General features: G+C 49.5%; 1 protein-coding gene across 4 annotated transcripts in view; it reads right to left on the bottom strand.

Moving 5' to 3' along the window:
- Window positions 1-21,373, bottom strand: part of HHAT (hedgehog acyltransferase) — a 162,608-nt gene that overhangs the window by 65,410 nt on the left and 75,825 nt on the right. For all 4 annotated transcript variants that reach the window (XM_036343691.1, XM_036343693.1, XM_036343692.1 and 1 more), the window contains one exon: window positions 18,781-18,816. In XM_036343691.1, the coding sequence (XP_036199584.1) occupies window positions 18,781-18,816 (36 nt within the window). The remainder of the gene's footprint in view (window positions 1-18,780; window positions 18,817-21,373) is intronic.

Genomic DNA, 21,373 nt, shown 5'->3' with positions numbered 1-21,373 from the left:
ATAAACACCGTTTGTTCAATCCTAACTTCTACTTCTTCAGCTTCAATCCTAACAACCTTTCTTGATGGCCACGTATTTCAAGACCCTTTAAAAAGCAGTGTATACCTTGTCTCCAAGTTCTCCCCTCCTATTCTTTAAACAACTTTTTTCAAGGCCATTTAATGGCCTCCAGGTTGCCAAAGCTAATAGATATATTTACATCTTCCTGTTACTTGTCTGTTATATTTGACATTGACTGTGCCTTCCATTTTCCCCCTTCGATAATTTCTGGTTTGTCTTGCCACTCTAGTACTACTTACATTCATTATAGAAAGTTTATAAGTAGACATAAAATTCCAGGAATAGCTACCAATGACTTTTTTAGTATATGTCCTCTTTGACATTTTTCTATAAATATGCATAGATGCATACTTCTTGTAAGAATAGGATCACAAATGATACTGTTTCGCTGGGAAATTGCTCTGTTCGCCTAATCTATCGTGAGCATCCTTCCGTTTCCCTGCCTTCCTTATTTACATCCTTTCCTCCCTTGGCTCCAGTGAGCCCACTCTTTTTTCCTTTTGCCTCCAGAGCCACCACTTCTCAGTCTCCATCACAGGCTTCTCGCCGGGAGGCCGCCCTGGCACGTTACAAAGCCGTCACTGGGGTGTGGGTTCATCTATTAGTCAGTGGGCAGCCACACACAGAGCAGGCAAACCGTGATGCGAACACAGAGAACATGCTCAAGGAAAGCTGCTAAACCAATCCGACGGCAAGAGAAAGGGGAAGAAGAGCTCTGAGAGGGACCTGCTGGGGAAAGGACTCTGCCAAAGTGAAGGCCAATGTGAGGGCAAGGAAAAGGAGAAGGGAGGGTGAAGGAAATACGACAGAGAAGCATCAAAACCACTCTCTCTCCTTCACACCGTTGCTGAGAGCTGGATCTGCCCCGCAGTTGCTGAAATGTGCTACCAAACAGGCAAGCAGTAGCTCCCAGCTGCTCCCCCTCCACACCTCCCAACCCCTGCAATCAGCCTCCAGCAGTCACTGTGGGTGAGAACCCTGTGAGGTGGCCCTGCAGACGCTCTCCCTGGATTTCACTCCCGCAGAGTTGAAAACTCCTCCCCACCACGCTTCCTCCCCCCATCTCATGAACTGCCTTTCAGCCCCCTCACCCCAGTTTCACCTTTCAGCCCCTTCCAGATTAACGTCATTCATCTGCAAAACACAAACGGTGACCCCTGTGCTCTCCCACAATCTTTTCTGCTAGTCTTAATTTCTTACCTTTTTTATAACTACAGTGGGGCCTTGATTTACGAGTGTCCCGACTAACGAGTATTTTGAGATACCAGCTGTCCCTCAGCCGATTTTTTGCATTGAGTCGACAGAGTAATTTGAGTTAACGAGCTCCTTAACGAGCTCGGTCTCGGAAGGAATTAAACTCGTAAATCAAGGCCCCACTGTACATTTGGTTCTCTATATCCATGGGTTTTGCATCCACGTATTCAACCAACTGTGGATGAAATCAGTATTTCCGATCCGTTGGGAAGCCACGGATGTGGAGGGCCAATTGTATGCACTGTTCTATACCATTTTATGTAAGGGACTTGAACTCCCTCGGTTTGGTGCAGGGGGCCCTGGAAGCAATGTCCCGCAGATAATGAGGGACAACTGTAGACCAGTCTTCAATTGCTTCATTTTCATTTTTTAAAATATACTTTTATTTCTTTCACAGAGGGAGAGAGAGAGATAAAAACATCAATGATGAGAGAGAATCATTGATTGGCCGCCTCCTGAAAGCCCAATAGTGGGGATCGAGCCCGCAACCCAGGCATGTGCCCTGACCTGGAATTGAACTGTGACCTCCTGGCTCATAGGTCGACACTCAACCACTGAGCCATGCTGGTGGGACAATTGCTTCATTTTCTTGACTCTATTGGAACAGCATATGGGCTGAGACCTAGTCTATTACTTGAATCTATACCCTCAATACACTTGCCCAATACACTTTTGTATTTCCTCTGAGTGCTTACCAGAATTAGCTGGTCCAGGGGCTTTAAAGTGCAGTGGTTACGAACATGGGTTCTCCCCTGGGTTCTGATCCCACCTTTACTTACTAGCAGTGAGGCTCTGGGCCTCAGGTTCCTGATAGGTAGAATGGAGGTAGTAATAAAACCCACCTCATAGAGATGTAATACAGATTAACTGAGGTACTGAATGTAAGGAGCTTAGAACAGTGCCTGGCATACAGCAAGCACTCAATAGATGTCAGGTGTCAGCTGTGACGAAGAAAACACACGTCAGTAGAAGCCCAGTGAAGAGAAATCAGGGATCCTGCTCCTCTGGCCAATGGATTACTGTCCTCACATCTACAGCATGGTCAGAGTTCCACACCGCCCCCACCTCTTGGCCCTTGGTGGCTGGATTAAAAGCACTCTTTTCTTCATGAGCATTTCATTCCTTAATAAGCCAGATAAACAGATGTCCTCAATGTCAACACTTCAGAGTGGACAAATAGACACTATTCCCAAATACCTTCTCTAATTAGCATTTGTCTGATTTGTACAGCGACTATATTTTACACTAAAGAGTGATCTAAAAATAGTAGCAAATCCCCTAAGTGTGCAACAGATAACCTAAAATTGAACTGGATTATTGCCGATATTTGAGCATTGTAATTCTGTAAGTAAGGCTTCACTAGTCCTATTGTGGCAGGGCTCTGTAATGGTTGATATAATATGATGAAGTTCACATCCCATTCAGTTAGTGTCTGTCATATTCATTCATTCATTCATTCATTCATTCACTCAATACCAACTATGGGTGCCTACTATGCACCAACCACTGGGCTAAATGCTGGGGAAACACACACTTCATTGATGTCTCTGTGAAATTTTCATGACACCAGATAGTCTTGTAGTGGATCCATTGTCACAGTGGAACAAAGCCCTCCCTTCTCTGGGTGGTCTCCTCTGAGGGTCACTATTATTCCAAACTAATCAGATTCATGGTCTCATTACAAATGTTTCTTAGTGGAAATGCTATAATTTTTCTGACAAATTATGGAACCTGGTACACATTTCATTAATGGCACCAAAAAATACCTTCATGTTCCTGGGTAGCAAAAGGACCAGGTGGCTGAAAGAAGGGACCACATCTAGATAAGTCCTTGCAGGGCTGCCAGCACAGCATCACAATCCATTTCAGCCCTGGCCGAGCACATGCAGAACAGGGCTAGATCCCTGTCTCTAGCCTGTGGCCCCGGGACTTTCGTTGGGAAGACCTGGCTATTGGTGTGGATACTGGCATCGTGTAGTGGAAAGGTGTGGGTTTAGGAGCCAGACAGGCCTGGGTCGAAATCCAAGCTTCACTGCTTAGACTGTCAACCTAAGTTGACTGTAAAGTGAGCTAAAATCTATACATAATGGGTGCTGAATAATATATGCTGAATGGAGTTAAAAATTAGACCTATTACTAAATCCTGATTCACATTAACCTTTCCTGACAAACCTTTCCTCCAGCACTCAGAATCCACTCCATTGATTCTATGGTTATTTACTGAGCACCTAATATGAGCCAAGCAGACACAGATTAAACTGTTCATTTCAAATTGTGAACAGAACGTGCAAGGTCTCTACTTTCTTGAAGCGTAAACTGGTGGACAAATGAATAGTGATACATGTTGATTAATAATTTCTGTAAAAAAATAAAGCAAGATCAGGAGCTAGAATCTGACCACCTAATTTAGGATCATAGATGACTCTGTGGTATTCACTACTCTTTCAAATCGCGCCTTCTAAGTCTTTAGTTCCAATGACATCTATTAGAAGCCAAGTACACAGCAAATGCTCAGCAAATTCCAGTCAACTCATCAAGAATAAAACGACTAAAGAAGATTCTGCCAAGTAAGACATCATCTAATTCCATGAGTTATACTTGACATCATTATGAAATAAATAGAAGCTTTAGAAATTCAGTTTCCTCATTACTTCCAGGCCAGGATGTAGCTCATATACTTTTCATCCTTGCAACAAATCCAACTCCAAGACAACCCCAACCCTTCCATTTCAATTACTTTGGGTACCTTTGCCAAAGTTGCCCATCATACCACCTACCAGCCACCTGACCCCAACCTACGGATGCCTGGTCCCAAGAATAACTGGCACAATTCTGAATGGATCAGCAGCTTTTTTCCTATAGAGTTGTTTAGGAGGTATGAAGAAAGGGGCAGGTGACATTTACCCATTTGGAAATAAAAGCATTTTCCTTCCTCACTTTACCAATACTTGTAAGCCCTTCCAATCAGGAATACCTTAAAATTGACCATAAACAGGAAGAAAAAAAAGTTACCAAATCCATTTCCTAACACTGGAAAGCTTATTTTTTCCTTCCCTGTCCCTAGCAATTTTCCCACTAGAATCACTAGACACTACAAACCACTCAAGCCAACAACAACAGGCATATCAGACCCAAAGGCAAGTCCTGGCAGGTGGCAAGCGTTGAACCTTTAGGACAATTGCATCATTTGTTTCCCAGTAAAGTAACAAGAGGAAGAGACACAGGGTCAGCCAAGTAGGAGAACCTGGCTGCAGTACCGCAAAACCAAGCACCAGCCTTCAGTTAAAGCTCCCACTCTCCTGATTCCTCCTGTAGTATCAGGGGCCACCATGTTTTGCAAAGCACATTTTATGTTCATTTAGCTTTCATCCAACTACTACTTGTTGGGTACCGTCTAGTAGAAGGCCCCAGGCTAGGTGCTATAGGAAAGTCAAGCCCAAGGAAGAAGAGCCCTAGCTGGTTTGGCTCAGTGGATAGAGCGTCAGCCTGCAGAGTGAAGGGTCCCAGGTTTGATTCCAGTCAAGGATACATGCCTGGGTTGCGGGCTCGATCCCCAGTAGGGGGCGTGCAGGAGGCAGCCAATCAATGATTCTCTCTCATCATTGATGTTTGTATCTCTCTTTCCCTCTTTCTTCCTCTCTGAAATCAATAAAAATCTATTTTTTAAAAGCCCAAGGAAGAAGAAAAATCTCTGCCACTGTCCTAACCGGTTTGGCTCAGTGGATAGAGCATCAGTCTGCAGATTCAAGGATCCCAGGTTCAATTCCAGTCCAGGGCATGTACCTTGGTTGCGGGCACAACCCCAGTAGGGAGTGTGCAGGAGGCAGCTGATTGATGTTTCTCTCTCATCGAGGTTTCTAACTCTCTATCCATCTCCCTTCCTCTCTTTAAAAAATCAATAAAGTATATATTTTTTAAAAATCTTTGCCACCAAGTAACTTACAAGACAGCACTGCCCCAAATACAAGGTGCCACCAAAGACAGCTTGCCACCCACCCAAGCTGAAGAAAATATCCCTAGGAACCCAGGTCCCTGCAAAGTGTGGCCACTTGCCCAGGACGCAACTGAAAGCCTACTTGGCCTTCCTCCTTGGAAACTGCACTTCTGGCCCTTGAGGAAACGTGTCCGAATGCTCCTATGGACAGTTACCAGGCCTGCTCAACCCACAAGCTCCCGGCACCTGAATAATCAGCCAATTCCTTGCCCACTTTTCCCCTGAAAGTAGCCAACAAATGACTGGCCGTGGGTATCTAATCCCCAGGAAGCAGACATTCATGCAGAAAGGTGACTTGGATTATGAGCTTCAAGCTGGGAAGGTTCCAACCTTTCACCTTTCTGAACTCTGGTTTGTGGAGTGGCAAAGTTGGGATGGGGAGGCTGGTCCATCTGGGATTTATTTGTCATCCAAGGAATTTCTGATATTTGTGGGGTATTTCCTATAATGAATAAGTCCTGACTCATAATAAATATCTTCTTTTTGTATCATCTCTCCAGCAATGTACCAAGTTTTAGTTAATAATACAAAGCATTTCATTCCCTAAACTATCTGTTCAAAGTTAGTCCTAGCAACATATAGTGTGTCTTCCTGAGGTCTCCTCCTCATCCATGAGTCTTTGTTCTCACTGGGCCTTCTCCATGCTCTTTCAACACTCAGGGTAAGGACTGAGTGTGAGTGACACCCAGCACCGTCTGTAGGAGGCCTTGAGTATGCTCCTACAGCCATAATGCTGCACCCTCCTTCAGGTAAAAGGCCGGCGTGCCTATCTGGCTCTTCAGGAGGCCCCTGGCTTTGAGCTGTTAGTCCAATGATTTCAATTAGGCTGAATCCTATACACTTACTCTTCCAGAATGAGTCATCCGATTTGTGAGTAGCTAACCCGGTCAGGAGTGAAATCTGCAGTCAACAAATTGTTATTCTTGGGCAAATTATCTGAAGTGAAATTCCATAATCTTGGTCTCATCGGGACAAATCTCTGTCCAACTCAAAGAGCTCGTCAACAATATCTACCAAACTGCAACCAAGCACTCGTGACAGGAAAGCAGAGCTGCTGCGTGAGGCTTCGGGCCGCTCTGGGCCTGTGGGTGTTGTAGGTGGGCATCGTGGAAGGAAGGCATGTGCGGGGCTAGGAAGGCCATGAGGGGAAGGCGGCAGCACCTGTTGGCAAGACTGCAGGGGCAGCAGCCCCCGGGCCCAGGTGAGCAGCAGGGAGGTGGGAAACAGGACGGACATGCATGCTTGCATGGTTCACTCATTTCACAGGTGTCTGGGGCTGACCATCGCTAGGGCCTGTAGTGATAAGCAAAGGAGACCCGGCACAGTGCCTGCCCTGGCAGAAGTGACATGTTAGCAAGGATGGGGTCGCATTACAGAATCCTTTGTTTTTCTCCTTCTTTGTTTTAAGGAAATCGGGAGAAAGGTACCACTCAAGAGGAAACTCTCCAAAGGCCGGGCAACACGAGATGGTGCCGGAGGTGGCCGGAGGGACTGTGGCTTGTGCTCCCTCCCAGCCTCGCAGGCTGGAGACTCGCTGAGAAAAGACCAGGCTGAGGGACAAGGAAGAGAGCACAGAGGACAGTAAGGAGGGCAGTAAGCCACTTTTCCTTGCTGGGCTTCATAACACTTGCCGGCCCTTCTCTGGTTGGAGCCCACACACACGCATACTAATGAGGACACCAGCACCGAATTTCCTGTGAGGCTTCCCCGGGGCCCGATGGGCACCATTTCCATCCCCGAGTGTCTACCGGCCAATACATGAGGCGTGTGCCATCACTTCGGTGGGTCTGTGGTTGGCCCCAAGGTTTCAGCCCCCGTGGCTGATGGGACACCTTGCTGCGTCCTGCTTTCTAATAGTTACGAGGGTAGCGGAGGAAAGGCTGGCTGGCTTGAAATAGCACCAACGTCCCCTCTGAACACAGAAAACCAGAGAATTTATTCTTCTGACACTTCCCCAAATGCCCCAGCTCGTCTCTATCTCTACCCTCCCATGGACTCCACTGATGGGTGGCCACGCCCTTGACAGGATCTCAGTCTAATTTCAAAATTTCTCAGGCCATGTGCCCCACAACTCCAGTCTCAGACATGAACTAAACCTCCCTCCTTCCTGCACAATCCCCACCTCCCCCAACCCCAACACAGGCAGAAACTGTCGTATGCTCTCCTGGCTTGGGGAGCAGGGGAACAGACGATGTGGCAGTGTTTCTCCTCCCCTGGTGTGTGACACGCTGGTGTCCGGGTGGGGCTGGGGAGGAACAGGCAGAGAAAGGTCTTCTCCGGTGAGGGCTTATGGCCGGGACACAGTCAGCCCACCTGTGGGCTGTCCCTGCTTCTCCAACTGGCTTCTGGTTAGTTTTCCCTTGTGGCAATGTGTCCAAATGCCAGTCTTCGAGGGAAGCTTTTGCTGGTTCCTCAGAGGAACCAGCGCCTCGGAGGAGCTCACCGCCCCCTCCCTGCTCCCCACACGTTGGGCAAAGACCTTGCTGGCCCTGGCGCAGCTCGCTCCCTGCAAGGCATCGCACGCCCCTGATGTATGACAACATAAACCGAGCTTGCTCCACTTGAAATTCTCAAGAAAAATACAGACCTAAGTGATGAATAGTTTATCTGGGGAAGAAAACAACTTCAGGGCCATTTCTAATAACATGTCAACCTCAGACAGGAATGGGCGGGAGCTGGAGAGGAATGAGGTGAAGCATGGAGAAGCCAGGGCTCCAGTGAATGAGAGGGAGAGGGGGAGGGGGAGGGGGAGGGGTGGGGTTGAAGGAGGGGGGGGCCAGGGGGAGGGAAGGGGGAGAGGAGAGTGTGTTGACTAGAGGGTGAGCACTGAGGACAGCAAGAATCATCCTGTTAGGAGAGAAAGTCAAGGAAGGCTCCTCAAAGGGAATGATGAGGCTGATAGTATTTGATGACATCCATTTACTTTCTGCTTGAGAGCAGGAAGCCGAGTCTCTCCCCGGGAACTGCTCTCAGACAAGGACAGCTGCCTCACCCAAGGGCCAGCCCCTCCCAGGAGGCAGCTGCATCCACTGACTGGTCAAGTGGGAGGCAGTTATGAATACTTTTAATGGATTTGAGAGAGAGGCGTCGATTTGTTGTTCCACTTATTTATGCATTCCTGGGTTGATTCTTGTATGTGCCCTGACGGGGGATGGAACCCACAACCTTGGTGCATCGGGACAAAACACTCTAACCAACTGAGCTATCCGGCCAGAGCCGAGGGAGACGGCGATTGAGTCCAGCCCCCTTGTCTCGGGGAGGACAACTGTGAAGGGCATCCCAGCTCCAGAGTGGCCCGAGGGGCCCACGGAGGGTGGCCTCTGAGCTGAGAGCAGTCCACCTTCCCCTTCTTAACCCTGCTTCCCCCACTCCTTCAAAGGTGCTGGTCCCAGGGCCCTTCCCAGTAAGGAGCCTGCACTCAAACCTCCATCTGAGTCTGTCTCCCGGGTAACCCACCATGGCAGCCGGCGCGGGCACAGGCAGAGGCTTTCAAGAAGGACCTCTCAGAAGGAGGTAAGTCTGACACGCAAGTTACCTCCAGTTTTAACAAACAAAACGCTGGTTATTTGCCAAAGATGCAAGCCTTCCCCCACAGCACTGTGAAAGGCATGCGAGGTCTGGAGGAATCCGTACGGAAAATTCCATCCTATTCCATACTGAGTGCCCCGAGCTCTCTCGAAACGTGTTCTTGTCGTCCTCGTTCTCCGCAGCTCAGTTTATCCCGAGAAAGAACATGTCAGAGCCGTCATCAGGATACAAAGGGGGAGACAGCTACCCTCAGGGCTGGCAGTAACGCCGCGGAACGACGTGCCTGCAAACTTCTAATACTTTTCTTCACAGTGGCCGTGGGTGCTGGAGCAGAAAGAAAGGGAACTCAACTCCTGGCATTCCAGCTGCCTGTCAGCAAGAACAGCCTGTTTCCCTAGCGGAATCTCTTTCGGCCACTTCTCGGAAAGTCCGCTCAGGCGTAGCCGCAAGGGCCTCCAGAGACAGTAAAAATACCCGGTTCACTTTCCAAAACTCCAACCTGACCGAGTTCTTCGAGGCGGCTCCTTTCTGCAGCGCCTGCCCGTCTGTTGACAAAGGCTAAAGCCTCGCCGAGGAGGTGCCTTTGTTACCCGAGCAGCCTGGGACCGATAAACCCATTTGTTCCCCCCCTCAATAAATCGTTCGTTAATGTTGCTATGACATTTGAAGTTTAAAACGGTTTTATGACTTGGGGTTTAAAAAGAATTGTTCCAATACATTTCTTATAACCGAGAGGATGCCTGGCACTTTGATTAAGTGGTTCCTTGTGACGACAGAGTTTTATCTTGAATAATGACGGGGGGGTGGGGGGAGCATTAATCACTGAAGTCACTGGAGGCTGGGCTGGGGACCAGCCGCCCGGCTGCCTCTCGGGGAATTACTCGGAAACACAACTTAAACAACAAAATACGAACAACCAACCTTCTGGAAGGGCTCGAATTTTCAGAATCACCACTAAACCTGAGCTGTCTCTAACATGGGGCAGGATCCTGAGAAGCACATGGTGCCCGGTGCCCTCCGTCCAGCAGCCCATGGATCGTGTGGGCAGGTATCTTCCCATTACGGCCCTTGAGGACTGTCTGGAGCTGTGGATTCTTGCCCCTCCTCACACTCGTCTTCATACAATTTCAGGGGCTCAGGGAGCCTTGCCAAGTCACCCGGGACTCCCTAGAGGACCACGGGCTCCGAATAGAAACCCCTGCAGAAGGCTCTGCCAGTCCATCTCCGTTTACAACCAACAAAATGCGTTCCCTGAAAGGCCTCACTGCCACAGGCTCAATACAGAACCCAGGAGAGCCTGCGGTCAAGTTCTAAGCCTTCTCACTGGTGAGTGAGGTCACCTGGTCCCCAGTGCACCAAGGGGAACGGAGCCCTGGATGTGGCGCGGGAATCAGGCTGCAGCGGGACCCCTGCCCCCAACCTCTCCACCCACCTGCCTCACCAGTTCCACCAAGTCCCCTGGTTCCTGCTCTAGGTCCTTAGCTTGGACCCTGATCCACCCATTCACCCATTTGTTCTGCGTTTGTCCATTCATTCATTCAACTTACAAAAATGTATTAGAGATGGGCTCTTTTCTAGGCCTCGTTGTAGGCTCTGCCACTGTCCCTGTTAACCCTGGCATCCCCTTAAGCAGAGCCTCTTGAAGCATGTGGCCCTGTCCGCCATGGCACCCACCTCCAGGGCACCAACACGGGCCACCATCAGGCCCAAGGTCCCAGCTGCTTGCCTGGCCTGGGCGGCGGGGCCAGGCCCCTTTCCCGAGTGTTTGTGGGAGCTTTCCCCGAGTTTCCTGTGCCTTGGTGCCCACGGGGGAGCAGTGAGAGCAGAATGGAAACACTCGGTGAGACACTGAGCCCCAGCCCCGGGACACAATCTTGCCAGGGCTACCTCAATCTGCGGCCTATTCAAAGGAAGCAGTGGCGGGGGTAGAGAGAAGACTCGGGAGTGGAGTGGATCTGGATTCAAATCCCCTATCTGCCCATGAGACCTCAACCACCTCGTGTTTCCTCAGTTAGGAAACAGCAACAACCCACACTCTCTTTACTGGATTCGCACAAAGGATCTGGGGGACAGTGCTTGCAAAGACCCTGAGCACAGCGCCCAGCACTTAGTTGTTACTGTGGGGTGAGGACAGAGAGGAAGGAAGGGAGGGGAGGGGAGGGGAGGGGAGGGGAGGGGAGGGGAGGGGAGGGCAGGGGAGGGGAGGGCAGGGGAGGGGAGGGGAGGGGAGGGAAGGGAAAAATCACCTCTCCCCGAAACCATCAAAGAAAACCACGTCAATATAATATTCTGGTATATTTTTCCCAGTTTCCTTCCTAGGCAACATTGTGGGTGACTACACGTTTGCTACATCATTGTAGTTACATTTAAATTCAATTATAATTCTGATGATAAATGCTACCTGGGAGACAGGCTGTTCCGGACCATCTTTTATGTCACATTACAGGATTATCGCCTAAATTAGGAGTAATGAGCCCTAACAACGTGCTTCACTTATAAGTTTCATTCAGGTGCCACTGTGAGAAGAAACACCAAGCCCGCTGCCGTCTTCTGCGCCCTGAGAGGGGGGCTCAGACCGGGGGGTCGTTCACTAGACAACAAGTCACTTTAAGGTTGTAGTGGTGAATTAAGTGCTAAGCCTGAGGAGACTCCCACAGAGCAATCCAATCTCCACTGACTTATCACTTTTTTTTTACTTCAGGAGACTTTTTTGATTAAAGGTTGCGAGGCAGTATACTTAATCCGTCCTTGATGATCTAAAAATGCCCTTGTAGCAGGAACTTTTCTTGAAAGGAACAGACATGTGCTCATGTCCAAGAGGATGCACTGTAAGGACATGGGACAAACGTCAAAGGCCTCGAGGGAGCAAGAAAGGAACTGAGACAGTTACTGTGTCTCCTTGCGTGACTTCTCTGCTTCTCTCTGACCCTGCTTTCTCTCTCTCTCTCTCTCTCTCTCTCCCTCTCTCTCTCTCTCTCTCTCCCTCTCTCTCTCTCTCTCTCTCTCTCTCTCCACTCTTCCTGCCTCCTCAGTCTCTGCTTCTCCTAGAAGTGTGGTTCTCAACCTTCCTAATGCAACCCTTTAATACAGTTCCTCATGACCCCCAATCATAAAATTATTTTTGTTGCTACGTCATCACTGTAATTTTGCTACTGTTATGAATCGGAATGTAAATATCTGATATGCAGGATGTATTTTCATTGTTACAAATTGAACATAATTAAAGCATAGTGATTAATCACAAAAACAATATATAATTATATATGTGTTTCCCGATGGTCTTAGGTGACCCCTGTGAAAGGGTCGTTCGACCCCCAAAGGGGTCGCGACCCACAGGTTGAGAACCGCTGTCCTAGAAGGTTTGCCTGCACATCGTCTGACTTGCCATGGTGCCAACGACACCCTCATCTCTGCGACTTTCTGGCTCCAGCCCTCAATACCAACCGAAACATTGTCTCTATCCCAAAAGCCTTGAAGAAGAATCTAGTTGGCCCAGCTCATCTCTACTTTCCAGATCTTAAATCACAGGTTACGCCCTACCTGTGTCCACTCCTGGCCCAGTGAGGTTAGCTGGAGGCCCGGGGCTCAGGGACCCCTTCAGGGGGAGGGAGCCCAGGAGAAGAGGCTTGACCACAGCCGACACCCCAGAGCGTTCTGAGAGCAGTCCTCCTGTTGCCTTCACGCGTTAACACACTTCCTTCCACTGGACGCGATATTGCTGAGCCACCGTCTGTCCTCTCAGCACTCAGTCGGCGTCGTTTCACTGTGTCTGCCGCGAAGGGTCTCCAAGCTGACGTTTGACATCGTTTTGCTCCTTATCCATCACCCTGTCTTCTGCTTGGATTCTTGTACAGCATCTTCCTTGGTTCAGTAATCTCAAAATTATGGCGCCTGTGCCTTCACACGGCTCCTTTCCTGTGCATTGTGTCTGTAGTATGGTCAGCCCTTTCAAGCCCAGGCCATTTTTCTTTATTGTTACAATTGCTTCTGCTCTCCTGATTCTGGTTTCATCTTCAGGAACTTCAACCGTCCCACGGTCATTCCTCAGAGCTGCTGTTTTCTCTCATCAGATTCTCCCCTTTGTTTTCTCCACACTCTGGAAAGCATCTCCAGGCTGCCTTCCACGCACGCATCCATGTTCTGAGGGCCGATTCCCATCTGCACCCTCTCCAAAGCGGATTTTAATTGTGTGCCTGCATCCTTACTTTCCTGTAATTCCTTCTTATTTCACCTCACTCCATATTCTTCCCTTTTTTATCTTCTACGATGGCTTATCATTCCTATTTCTGTTATGCCACATTTTATCTCATACTGCGGAGAGTAAAGCATTTTTAAAGTATTTCTCCTCCTTCTTACACTAACTCACTTCACAGGGGTGCTCTTCCCTGAGACTTGGGGTGATATGCCCTGTACTTTATAATGGATTTTTTTCAACGATTACATATTATTTTTTTCTCTACATAAATCTTTAAGTGAGGTAAAATATAGTATCTATCAACAACTTGATATCTATCAAAAAAGAATATATTTCTTTTACTTTTTATATTAATACTGGACATCATATTTCAGGGATAGAAATAACTCATTTACATGATGTACAATAATAGCAAATTGTGGCATATAACGAATCCATTCTCATCAAAGTCTATAGTGAGCAGAGGCCAGAGATGCTGCTAACCACCCGCCGGGCAAAGGGCAGCCCCCCAACAATTAGCTGGTCCCACATGTGAGTAGCCCCAAGCTGGAGAAACCCTGCCTTCTCCCAAATGCCCCACCTCAAACACTAGCCCCTGGGGGGTTATATGACAGGTGCCTTGGCTATTCTCCCCATCACCCGTATCAGCCCCACATCCATTATCTGAATGCCCAGTGACATCACTAGCTTTCTGTTCATTGGGACACACAGGTCCTTTCCCAGCTCAAATGGGAAGGAAAAGCTTCTGCCCTCTTTGGTCTTCCCACGACGTGATGCAGCACGGGAGGGACACGGTCACTAATGGGAGGGACATGGTCACTAATGGGAGGGGCACGGTCACTAATGGGAGGGGCACAGTCACTAACAGGGGAGGCTGCAAAGCCCAGTCCACCGGCAGTAACGTGGCGCCGAGCCAGCATGATTGGGACGGCCACGCTGGGGTGGAAACGGCAGACAGCTGGCTCTCCCCGTTGGAAACTGGGGAGAACTGGACACATTCTGTCTTATCAGTGTTGCAAGCGCTTCAAAGAGCTGCTGTGAAACTCATCTCAAAACCGCAGCAGTGGCTGTGAGCCACCCCCCAGGCAGCACCAGGGGTCCGAGGCTCCCGGCTGGTGAGTGGGGATGGGGAGGGTCTGTGGGCTGAAATGTCTTCATTTCAGCAAATGTCTTCCAGTCATTTACATAGTTCATAGCAGAGGCTGTACAGATGAGCTTACTAAAGCTCGAAAAGCATAAACCCCAATTTAAAAGAAAACATTTGTCCCAGGAATTCCACAACTTTATGGCAGTTAGTCCTCGGCAGTCAGAGGGCCAGGAGCAGGCAGTGGCTGATGGACAGGTATCCACTCCCTGCCCCTCCGAGCAGCTGAGTGAGTGAGGGAGCTGCCCCGGCAGGAATGGCCCCGTGCACCCCCACACCGCTCTTTCAGGCTCCGAGGCTCAGAACGGAGGGGGTCAGGCTATTGGCTTTCAGATTCCACAGTGTTTTTCTTTTCAGTGGCCTGGTCACAACTGAAACCAGCTGGCAACGACGCCTTATTGCTGCTGGTTTGGTCTCATCTGGAACACTGTATATTTTGTCTGCGTTTTAACTCTTGGAAATACACCCATGGGTATACTATATATCTAGGGATTCTCGCCTACCCCCACATCATTTTCAGCCAAAACCTTTGCTATATTTCCCATGCAGATACAGCACAAGGAGGGACACACACACATACACACACACACACACACACACACACACACACACACACACACAGCAAGAGCATCCCTCTAAGTGGCTTCTGTGATAAAAGGCCAGTCCACGCCTAAATCTGATGTGTGGATATAGCTATCTGTACATCAGTGACCGGCCTTCCTTCCACTATCCCTCCCCCAACCTCAGGGATTCCAGCCAATGTCCAGCAAATCATCAGCTATGAAAGCGATTGTTTTTATACGCCTATTAAAATTTCTACTACCTGTTACATTTCTACTACTCCTTGGAAACAGGCTATGTTTTTTCTACCTTAGGAAAGAGCATGAAGGAGTCACTATGCTGCCCAGCCCCTCGCCCGACAGGATTAGAGCAACAGGCTGGTGATTGACCTTACAATACGTTACCATGGTCCCGAATTCTCTCTCATGGCTCATCTCACCCAGTCCTCATGAAACCCTGGATTCAGTCCGTCTTCCCTGGCAGATAAGAAAGTGAGACTGGCACAGGCACAGGCACGACAGGTGGCAGAGATGCTGGCGTCTGAGGCCGAGTCCTGGAACCCAGAGCCCTAGGCCCAGCCGCAGGCCTCCTCCGGGCTAGGAGTGCATCTTTCCACTGGTTCTGCCCCCAGAGGCCTCTGTGCCCTTCTGTGGTGCCCCAACAGATCTGGGCAACCGCACAAAAAGCCGGCGGCTGGTCAGGAAGACTAGTTAAGGACACGTGATGCAATGCCAAGCCTCTTCCAGAGAGTGACTTCCAAAAGTGCATCCCGCGGAGAGCACGTCCTCGGAGAGAAAGCAAAGAGGGGTTCACCCCATCCAGACAGCCCTTGCAGGTGGCTGGGAAGTCAGTCACAGTGGGCGTGCTTCTGTGAGGATCTCAGGATGCTTGGGATCAGGAAATGTAGACCCCCTCTATCTGGGCTTCCTCTAGGAATTCCATCATCGCTTAGATACACAGGAAGTAGGAGATGTAGGAGATTTGCTGAGTGGGGGGAGGGAGGGATGTTTTACAAAAAGAGCATGAAATTAAACAAACAAATAAATTACAAAACCCTGCGGGGAAAATGCATCTATCTCTGCTCTGTGTGGTGTGAGTAATCATCACCCCATGCCCGCAGACATCCGAGATAAATGTGACAGGAGCACACGGACCCAGCAGGGCACCAGGGCGGCGGCCCGGCATGAAGCCTGCAGGAAGAATCATTAGGCTGCGCGTGAGCCGGCAGGGCCGGGAGGGAGTCGGTTGCCCGCAGGTGCCTGCTCAGTGGTACGTAGGAGAGAAACACCTTGGAGAGCATGCAACTAATGAAGGTCCCAGCAGGTGTGGGGAGACCTGCTTCGGCTTTCCGCCACAGGCTGGCATTGCCGAGGCCCCGCGGTCCCTATGGGGCTGACAGGCAGCTACAGTGTCCCCATCGCCTTCTCCCTAGTCTCTTCCCCAACACCCCCTCCCACAGCGACGTTAGGAACCAGCATTCTGCATGGAAACTAAGCATCTTTTGCTCTCAGAGTCAGGGTTGATTTCTCAGAAATTTCACAAAATTTCCTGAAACCAAATGAGCAAACTCTTAATTTCCTTGTTAGAGAAAGTCAGGGATACCAAAGCCACAGGAAATCTCTCAGCCTTGCTTATCCTGTAGCTTCGTTGGCAGGATTACAGAACCCTTTTAAAGATCCCGATTTAAAGCAGAGAAGGCATCGCTGCGTTTCGTGGCCTCGGACACGTCCCTGTGGGTAGATGCATCCACGCGGTGAGAAAGCTGCTGCTCCCAAAGGCCGGACCACAGACCCGCCCCTCTCCTTTCCCTGTTACACTTGCAGTGAGCGTAGCTCTCTTTTCCCTCGTGTGTATATAACCAGCCAACTGGCAAGGGGGGTGCGAGCAGAATTTCCAGGGTCCCCATCCTGCCAGCATTATTGGAATAAACGCTCATATGTTATTCAACCCCGTCTCTGCTTACTTGGCTCATGTAGTGACAGGCGGCTTTGGACCCATTGTGTCCGGTTTCCATGGGAGGGAGGATGAGAGACCTGGTCACAGAGACTGGGCGTGGCTGCAGGAAGGGGAGACCGACCTCTCACTCCCCAGCTGGATGCGCCAGGAACATGCTATCTGCTCTGCCGACCAGATTGGGGGGGGAGGGGGTACTGCCGAGAGGCGGCAGGGCCGAAAGAAGCCTCCCTTTCCCCCTGCTTGGTTCACAGAACGCAGATGAAGGGGACTCGCTAGAGCATCTCACCAGCACCCACGAAGAAGGGCGAGAAGATCCCAGCACCCGTTTATCACCGGGACTTAACCGCTCCTCCCTCCTCCCCACCCGACAAGACAGGGCTGGAGCCCAGGAGGAAAGGAAGGAGGGTCCAGGGGGAGACCACGCCGCCTCCTCACTTCCAGTCACACGCCACAGCCTGGAAAGGGCACGCGCAGGGAAAGCTCTAAATCGAACGTCTGCTTCTCTCAGGACGGTATTCCAGGATATGCCCAAGGGAGCGGCACGTCTAGGTAGGCTCAATTATTTGTTGAATAAATGACTAGACAGCTTCTTATTAATCCTCACCCTCCTTGTCCTTTTTGCCCCGTTTCATTCATTCACCCCACCACAGATGTCTGTTGAAGTTGACACTACACCGTGTCATCATAGAGAGGTGGTCAGGACATATTCCCTGCCCTCGAGAAAGGGACCAGAGAACCTAAGGAAAGTACAAGCTTGCATCCTCGACAAGGACTGATGAGAACAGTAGCACGGCAGTCGGACAGACTCAGAGCACCAAAGACACGAACTCGAAAGTCCAGCCTGCTCCCTGCAGCACACACCCAGACAGCTTGTCCTCATCACTTTCCATATGGAATTCCCATGCCCCCCCCCCCACAGTCCTCTATCCCTCCTGCTGGAATGCATCTCCTACACCCTTGATGTGTCACGGGGAGCGGTGCATACACTGTGTGCAACGTCCTGGAGAAAGCCAGGACCGTCCATCGTCCTCGGGTCTGGGGTGCATGGAGGGATTTCAAGGCGCAGCCCAGGACAAGGCCCTGGAGAAAGGACGCGGTGCTATGGCCTTTCGGGGAACACCGCCATGTGTAATCCAGCACAGAGGCGATGCAGCTGATTTAGGATAAAGGCAATGCCGATTATGTCCACTTCCCCGAGAGAGCATCTCATCACAGGGAGATGGTCACGCAGGCGGAGAACTGACCCACCCTTCCCAGGAGTCACACGGGGTTCGCAGACTATCTAAGAGCAGACTCTCAGTCAGAATTAATTCGCATTTAGAGTCACACGTTTGCAGAAAGCTCATCACTCGACATGATTTCTGGTTTCCTTCTAATCTTCAGCTTACACTCCTTCCACAACCATTATTGCTTCCCACATATATTTTTGACAGGCATTTTAATGATAATTTTCACCTCCGTTAGATGAATACATGCTCAATATTAAAAAAAAAAAAAAAAAATCTGGAAAATACACCAAAGTTGATAGCAGAAAAAAAAATCTCAGGCATATTCTTACTCACATTATTAATATTCTGGTATATTTCCATTTAACCTCTGTTTGATTTAATAGCTACTTGGAATTAATATGCTCCATAAGCCAACTCTGGTAAAAATCACCAAATAAACTAGGATATAAACTGCCATCTGTAATCTTTCAATTACTTACGACTGTAAAACAACCAGTAGATTCCATTTAAAAAGCTTAAACTCAGTGGGGAAACTGGCGAAGGGGGCTGTTTGATACGTGAATACAAGCTGGCGCTCTTCTGTCTGTCTTTCCAGGTGCCCAGTGGGTGGAATCAAGCTTGTAACTGTCACTTCAGATGCAAACCCCTCTAACCATGAACTTCCTTTCGCTTGTCTGTGAAGGCTAATCCCGTGTGATTCCGGGAAAGCGCGGAAACACAGGGTGCTCGTGGTGTTTTTGTGACAAGTGGACCGCTGCCCGCATTGATCGAGATACTGAGCGGGGATTTCATTTTCCTGTCGGCCCGCCCTGACAGGCATGCTCCTCAGTGATACCGAAAATAGAAACTCCTGGCTTACCTGATTAAGAAATCATGGAGGCCAACGTCAAAATACCTGTTCAAAGGAGACACAGACAAGCATATCAGTGGAAGATGTTGACGGAAATGGGGAACGTGGCAAAAAACAAACAGACGTAATTTACACTCAGAGCACGGGGGATAAAAGGACTACTCTGTGATTGCTGTTCTCGAAGTTCGGCCTCTGGAGCAGCCAGCAGCATCGCGGAGCCTGCTGCACGTGCAGACGCTCCAGGCCCCGCCTCAGACCCAGCGATGAACCTGAACGCGTCCCCCAGGCGACGCTGATGCAGAACCACTGCTCTCCGGTGGCAAACGTGTCGGCAAGTCTCAGCTCTCTCTAGGAATTAAGGCCCTGGGCGTGGAGGGCCCAGGTACCTTTCATTTTTCCAACAGGTGAGTCCTTTTGTAACACTAGTTGTCTTAAATGTTCATTCTCTCAAAAATCAATCAAATATATTTAAATATACTTGACACCACACTGGCCAAAGGGGAGCACAGGCGCGGGGAAGGCTCCGCTGTGGTCTCCCTGCTCCTCGCAGCCAAGTCCCTGCAGCTTTCCACCAGGGAGAGCAACCCAGTCCCCACCTGGCTCGGCCGAGGAGGGTGGGAATAGAGCAGCTCCCCGTACCTGCTGGTGTGTCTCCCATTGAGCTGGGCCTCACACCAGGCACCCAGTAAGCCAAGCGGGGGTACGGGGGAGGGTTTCAGCCACAGCCTACCCTGGACGCCACTAAATTTCCTGAGTCTCTATAAAGAGCAATGATTGTGTGGTCCCCCTCCCCACCAGACTGGCCTCCTGGGTTAGTGATCTGCCTGAGTGAAGCCCGAGTTAATGCCTTCTCTACGGACAATGAGCACTGGACACAGGAACTCACCCTGGAGTGGGGTCTGACTCTCCCTGGCGGCCAGCTCCGCCCCTACATGTGTCCCAGGAGCACCCAGCCTGCCCGGCACCTCAGCCCAGCACCTCGGCCCACCGGCCATATGGCAGGCGACAACTGACATTAAAACAGGATTCCTCGTGCGAATCTTTAAACGGCAAGGTTCTTTTATGTCCTCAAGCATCTATTTGAAGATCACAGACATGCGGTAGGTGAGAATAGAGAAACAAAGCCTCTATAAAATGTACCACTTTCCCGTTTTTAGATACTCAGTTCAGGGGCATTTAAGTACAGTCACATCGTTGTGCAACCATCACCACCACCCACCTCCAGCACTTTTCTCTCTTCCTCGAGTGAGGCCCTAGGCTTCCTCTTCACCAGCGTAAAGCTGATTTCGGCTCCTTCCAAGGGGCTTGGGAGTGGGGCTCTGCTGAAAGGCCATGTCTTTAAACACGAGCAAACCAATGAAGTCTCTAGAAATATGTTCTCATTCGTTTTCCTGTACAGATAGATGGAGCTAGACTAGGAACGAAATAAACCTTTTCTTTCTTTCTTTCTTTTTAGAATTGTATACCAGGCACTGTGCTAGGCACATTATCTCTTTTAATCCTCACAACCAACCCTGCAAGATGGGTTCCTGTTTTATAAAGCCACATGTCCTCATCCCCAGCCGCATAGCTAGTAAACTGCGGAGTCGGGATCTAGCTCCGCGTACCAAGTGCCAAAGACTGTGCTTATTCCCTTCATGGATCCAGCCGCTGACGCATTTAACCAATATTTACCATGTGCTTCCAATGTGCCAGGTAGTGGGAAGTCAGCAATGCACAGCACATAACGCCTGGCAAAGAACGGCAAAGTCAACAAGATTTTCCACAGTGATCAACATCAAACGTTCTCTCCCTTCATGAACTGCAGACTCCTTGGGGGCACCAAGCAAATTCTCAATATCTGTTGCTTTGGCACGTGTAGCTCAGTTGGTTGGTCATCCTCCCATGCACCAGAGGATGAGGGCACAAGCCAGGGTTGCAGGCTCCGTCCCTGGCAGGGGATGTGCAGGAGGCAGCCAATTGGTGTTTCACTCTCACATAAATGTTTCTCTCTCCCCCTCTCCCTTCCTCTCTCTCTAAAAATAAAAAATAAATACCTGTTGAGTGAATCAACATCTGAATGATACATGGTACTAAGGCACCAACGCCTCTGTCTGCTCTGGCAGTTTTCACTGTACACGCAGTTTGAAGACAAAATAACTCAAAAGTAGTTATTTAACACACCAACTTTTACATGTAAATACATAAGATCAACACCAACAGATAGAAATGGGGTTTCGCCTCTGAAATAAGATACCTATCAAACTGTAGCACAACTATTCCCATCACCTTTTAAGAAAACAATCTCTCCCACTACCAGCCCACACATAAGCCAGATTTCTTTATTTGGACACATAAGCAATCCTGTGCATATAATTCTTGGCTCCTTCCAGAAACTGAAAACAGGAAATCTTTTGCATGTGTGAGTGATATGAAAGTTGTGTTGTCTGAACGTCAAATGGACAGCGGCAATGGGCAGTGGCTTTCAGTTTGATGCTGTATACGTATAAGGAACTTGCTAACAAGTCACAAGGTCCTAACGAGGCAGGGCACTGCCCATCGAGGATGAGTGCAAGCCTGAGCTAAAAGGGTGTTTAGAGGAGACTGAACCATCAGACAGGAA

Source organism: Myotis myotis, unplaced genomic scaffold (assembly GCF_014108235.1).
Source record: "Myotis myotis isolate mMyoMyo1 unplaced genomic scaffold, mMyoMyo1.p scaffold_m19_p_18, whole genome shotgun sequence".
Taxonomy (NCBI): domain Eukaryota; kingdom Metazoa; phylum Chordata; class Mammalia; order Chiroptera; family Vespertilionidae; genus Myotis; species Myotis myotis.
The sequence above is the reverse complement of the archived record's forward strand: the minus strand, read 5'-3'. Positions and strand labels throughout refer to the sequence as shown.